This window comes from Pithys albifrons, chromosome 1 (genome assembly GCF_047495875.1).
Source record: "Pithys albifrons albifrons isolate INPA30051 chromosome 1, PitAlb_v1, whole genome shotgun sequence".
NCBI classification, from domain to species: Eukaryota; Metazoa; Chordata; class Aves; order Passeriformes; family Thamnophilidae; genus Pithys; species Pithys albifrons.
In genome coordinates, this window is record NC_092458.1 from 90083232 (window position 1) to 90089231 (window position 6000).

A 6000-nucleotide genomic window follows, 5' to 3' on the forward strand; every position below is an offset into this window, starting at 1 on the left:
AAAAACCCAATAGCAAGTTAGTTAAAATTAATCAACAAGGAAGCAGTTGTTACAATCCAGACTTGTGCATTATATCTGAGAGTTAAGGACTCCACTGCTATGAAGCATGTCATAACTCAGCACTGTTATTTCAGGTTTTCTGCACAATACAGTGCAATGCCTGCATCAGCTGCATTCATGTTTTTAAGGTATAACATAATTAAAGATAAGTGATTGTTTCTTTTAAGGACTGTTAAAGATCTGAAAGAAGTAAGGGACTAAAGGATCAAGGAATCTTGGTTAGCATCTAAATAGTTGAAATGAAATGTCACATGTGACCAAACTACCATATTTTTTTTTCAGTCCTTAAAAGATGCCCCCCAGCCAACTGAAGTAAATTGCAGAATTGGTCTTCACTTAAAAATTCCATCAACTTTCAGTTAGAAATATTCATAGCTAAATGAGTAGCAGTGTTTCTGCATTAATAGTTCATACACTTCTGCATTAATAGTTCATTTACTTATGCCCATCAAGTTTATTTTGCTTCCCAAGCAAGAATACACCATACTGAAACAAGGATTTATATTTGGTGATGCAAAAGCCTTCAGCACACCTACAAGAAAAGCAACATCATCCTTCAGCATAAGCATGTTCTGAGTTACGTACAAAAAGATGTGGGAATACAAAGATGTCGCCAAGAAAAAAAAATCTGAGTTCCTATTTCTTATGTCTATATCCATTCCACATTTGAAACCACCCCTCCACATAAGTGGCTGCACATGTCGGACACATTCTGCAACTGCTTTCTTGAGTATCAAAGGGACTTAGAACTCTTACTTCTCCTGTAAGGAAAAAAGCCAAACACTGAGGCAATCAAAGTGAAAGAAGATTACACAGCAATTCTGTAAATCCTTATTCTATCTGCCACTTTGCTTACTTACCTTGCAGATACTTAAAGTTGAACTGTGTCTAAGTTATGGTGCAAGTAACATTGGGCAAACACAACACCTGTCATGAAGTCCCTGTTACAACTGCAGCACACTCTAATAGCAACTGTAATGCCACTTGTGTAATACCCCTCTCTCTCCTTAATTTTAAATTATTCATTACATTTTGGATTTCTTTCGCATTCCTATTCAAATAAAGTACTAACAGTACACATCATCAAGGAATGGGAGTAGGGTGTTCAAATTATGATCAATTCTGGCAAATTCAAAGAACAGCTTAATATACTCAAGCAAACCTAAGTATTAAAAGAAGATTCACCAACAAAGTATATCATTACTGTCATTGCAACTACAGAGTGATGGCTCATGCCACCAAAAGAGGTAGGATATGTGGAGGGTGTAGATAAGAAATGCCAAGCAAGAGTTAAACAAGGCAATGTATGGGATCACATCTGTATTCTGTCTGAAAACAGACAATTTCTTTTGAATTATTTCTAAATATTTAGGATGAACCTGCCTTAGTTAAGCCACATGTCCTAGAATCTGCTCTCCCTCAAAACATTTGTGCAGATGGGCTGATTAGAGAGCATCTTTCTGCACTGGGATATTGTAATGACAGAAGTCATACATGATATTGTTGTCAACAGTGAAGAGATGTTAGTAACACCACTCATTTCAGCAGCACCGCATCAAGAATGCCTTTGCCTTAACCCAAACTATCATTCAAGCAATTTGATGTAACTATCTTAACTGTTTTTCCATCTTCCCTTCAGTTAGTAATGAGTTCCTAAGATGGACAGAAAAACTACCCTTGCTAATTATGCATACTGCTGTGCAATGCACATTACTCAATGTTACGCAAAGCCTTTTTCAGCTGTGCAAACAAGAACTCCCTTTTAGACTCTAAGATGTTTTTAAAAGCCTTTCAATAGAGGCTCTAGGAACACACCACCATTCTTAGATTTCTGCAGTTCAATTTGGACAGGGACAATTCCATAGGTAAGATTCACTGGCAAAGGCAAAACTCTTTCAACTGCGTATGTTGAATCACAGGAGACCAAGAAATTTCTTAGTTTTAAATATGCTTGTACGCTCTCAAGCATTTAATCAAGGTGTGAGATTTTGTCTTATGTTGCTACACACACTAAACAAACACCAAAAGACCACTCTTTAATAATGCTTCACTATAATTTCTTCAAGATTGTGAGCACCTTTCCAGTAATCAACAGGTGACAAGCAATTGCTTTTAGCCCAAGATAAAGTCCAAGGTTTTGTAACAGTTATTGGCTCCATTTATTTCTACCCCACTCTAAAATCTACTGGAAATGCAAGGCTAATCCAACTTCAAATTCACATCTCTAGTTTATCTTCACATTCCTCAGGTAAATTCAGTCTTTGTGTAATTCCATATAACCTGAAAAAATGTTTCTCTACATTAGCTGTCATCAGTCCATTATAAAGTTACTGCTACAGAACATTCCTAAAAATCTTCCAAACTCCTATTAGGTTGGTAGTGAATAAGCCAGACATGCCTTAATACAGTAACAGCTCAACAGGTTAAGAAATAACTGCAGCAGGTAGCAGAGGAATAATACAAAACAGGGAAGATGAAAGAAACAACCCGTAAGACTTATACTTAATCTGGCTTTACACTGATAACACACAAAAACATTTTTCTGACTGCAAGCAACCTGGAGTATTTTTGCCAGAATGTCCGTAAGCTTCTTGCACAAGTATCAGTTCATTCAGGCCCACATGAAAACTGACCCATGTGTTAAGTGTCACCCATACAGACAGAAGTGTTGGGTACAGCTTGCCTTAAAGAAGTTCTGTCAGCTAAACTATGTTTGTAATTAGAATTCAGAGACCAGATACACTGGCATATCAATAAGGCTACATGGTGGAAGTAGCTTACTGTAAAAATTTATATAAAAAAACCACTAAAATGAGGGAAAGTACTTATCCAGCATGAAACTCAAAGAGCTTATTAACATGCAGGGAAGAAAAAGCACAAAAGCCTACTGGGTAAATAAGAGCATCTGCTGGGAATGTTACTGGGAAGGGAAAGCACATAGTTTAAGCTGAGGATATTGGCATCACAGATGAAGGGACTTCACAGAGCAAAGATACAAATATTTTTCACACATGGGGTACTCTTATCTTTAAGAAGGTAGAAATACTTTTTATACCAACTGGCCAATGCAAAAATATAGGCCAACATGAAAATACAGGTCAACTGAGGGAGGACATGGAAAGGAACAAGCAAACAAGGAATAAAATGGAACAATCAGTCTAGGGCACAGCCAGTGACATAAACTCCCAGGAGTTCTCGTTCTGCTCACAGATGCTTCATCTAACCCACTAAAGAAGCCCAGGATTACCTAAATCTACATCACACACACCAGACATTACTTACCTTTGGGTGCCTCCTCCAAAGGCTGATGATAAACCAGACAAAAGACTAATACTGGTCGTGGAACCTGCCTTCAGTCTTGCTCTTGCACATCCCAGTGACACTTATGAAACTTGGCACCAATAAGGGAACACAAAAAGCAATCAACCACCCAAGCAGGAACCAGCTGTCTAAGCCCAAATCTATTCATAGACTGAAAGACAACAAGCTTCACACCTATATCCCTTACAGACTCCTGTCCAAAATAAAATAGACTAGTCAAAGGATGATCCTCTTTGGTGAAGTTCAAGAATTAAAGGTAACATGAGAAGAAAAAAAAAAAAACGGACTGAAAATCTGCTACCTTTTTTCCTTTAGTTATTCTGAATTAGTTCTAGGATTTGCTGTGATCCTTCTATTTACTCCTCCCATGAGAAATGCAAGTTAATCTATTAAAACCAAAACAAACATTACAAAACAGCTGACCCATACTCCTTAAAATTGTAGAAACACAGAGCACTTGTCATTGTCACAGCTCACTCCAAAACACGACCAGCACTGGAAGAAAAAGTAACTACTTCTTCAACTCCTAATCTTCAGTGAGCATAGGAATTTTCTAGCCACTCAGCCAGCAGAACCAGCTCTAAGCAATATCTAATTTTAAAGGATTAATTAGCTAAATCAGATAAAAAAAAGGGGGGGGAGGAAACAGAAACCTACAAAGCTTTTGCTGTTCATCATCATAGCTTTGCAACCAATCACAGAGTTCCCATCTGCCAAGAGTGGGCAGCTGAACTTTCTTTGGTCATCTCGTAAAGCTCAGTCAGTCCCCTGGCTGCCAGAAGACATCTTCAGTCTCACAGTTCATGACTAGAAGTTCTTGATTACTACAAAATACTGGTCAGCAGATGTGGGAGGACACTAAAGTTCCTTTCTTCCTTCCTGCAGCTATTAAATTTCCACAGTGGCAGGAAGGCAGCATTTGCCAGCCTAGCTGAATTCATGACAATTAAGCTTTTGATACTAACCAGGAGTAGACCAGACTTTTGTCAGATTCAAACTGTACTTCAGTCCTAGGCCTGACTGCAAAGGTACACATAATAGTCTCATCTTCCATGCCTGCCCTCACAGGAATACACTCAAAGATGAAGCAAAGTTGAAAGATGACAAACGTGGTTGCAGAGCACATCACTTGCTCATGCAGTCTCTGAAAGAAAACCTAGCCCTCCACTGTTACTTTGGACTCTTTCATCACGAAAGTTGAGAGCTCCAGTTTTGTATCTCATAGAACTTACTACCCAAACTCTAGTCTCACCCAAATACCTCATGGAGAGACACTGGCCCTGCAATCCAAGAGTTAAGTCAAGGCAAATCAAAGTACCATAACCCATCATCTCCTACCAGTTGATTAGATTTTCTGCACACAGAGGTATCACTGACCACCTGTCACTTTATAACAATCAAGACACACACAGCGTAGAAATCCCTAACCTAGTCCATTAATTCTAGGTTGCGTAGGATTCCCAACAGAGCCTGACAAAAAGTTGCCTTCTTCCAAGGCCAGCTCATGGGAAACCTCAGCTTAACTTCACTCCAACCACCCCTCTACCTGACAACCTCAGAATCACAGACTATTCTGAGTTGGAAGGGACCCACAAGGATCATTGAGTCCAACTCTTAAGTCAACGGCCCACATAGGAGATTGGACCCATGACCTTGGCATTATTACAAATAAGTTTTAACCAACTGAGCTAATCTCAGTTTCAAACTCCTAATGGGCTCACTGAGTGACACAAGGCACAGCTGCTCAGGCAGTGCGGCACAGAGAGCATCAGCCTCCCCAGATACAATGCAGAACTTCGCCCTGCCTTTGGACAGCAGTCACCCGTGTCCTGGGTGCACAGCACACTGACGCAGGATAGATCCAGAGTAGGAGACCAGATACTGCCACAGCAGAAGCCCTCCCACACCACCGAGAGCTCACCGCAGGGACATCCGCCCAATACTTTGGAGAACAGCTGCCCGCAGCATCCCCCTCCCGGCACTGCCCTCCCCACGGGCCCTCGGGACTCGGGCTGGGGAGGAGGCGGCGGGCTCTCACCTGGAGGAGCACGGCCAGCAGGACGCACAGATACACCTGGTAGGGCCCCATCTGCCCCACCAGCGGGAACGCCTCCTCCACCTCCATCCCGCTCCGCGCCCGCCGCGCAGCTCCCACAGGCGGCCGCCGGGCAGCGCATCCCCGGGGCGGGGCGGGGCGCGGAGCAGCGGCCGGTCCCTCGTGGGGCCGGAGGAGGAGGAGAGGGAGAAGAAGGAGGAGGAAGACGAGGAGGAGGCAAGGGCGGGAGGCGAGATGCGGCACTCATGCGCAGGCGCCGGGAAGAGCAACCGGGCTGCCGCCGCTTCCCTTCCTCCTTCCCTCCCTTCCTTCTTTTCTTCCCTCCCTCCAGCGCTCGCCGGGGAAGCGGAAGCGCGCGCGGCGTTGGCGCACGCGCACGGCTCGGGATGAAATAATTTGGGATGAGGGCATGTGAGGTGTGGTGTGAGGGGCTGCGTGAGAGAGTTGCGGGGGCTTGCGAGGGGTCTGGGGGCGGCAGCGCCGCGCTGTGAGCGGGTGCGGGGCCGGGGAGGTGCGGCAGGCGCAGGGCCAGGGGATGCTGCGCCTCCCGAGGGGCGGCGCGT

At 43.4% G+C, this 6000-nt stretch overlaps 1 protein-coding gene across 3 annotated transcripts in view; it reads right to left on the reverse strand.

The window, feature by feature from the left end:
- SLC22A15 (solute carrier family 22 member 15) overlaps window positions 1-5732 on the reverse strand; it is a 51852-nt gene extending 46120 nt beyond the window's left edge. For all 3 annotated transcript variants that reach the window (XM_071560227.1, XM_071560246.1, XM_071560237.1), the window contains exon 1: window positions 5420-5732. In XM_071560227.1, coding sequence (XP_071416328.1) covers window positions 5420-5506 — 87 coding nt within the window. In that variant the 5' untranslated portion in view covers window positions 5507-5732. The remainder of the gene's footprint in view (window positions 1-5419) is intronic.
- Between the last annotated feature and the right edge of the window lie 268 nt (window positions 5733-6000).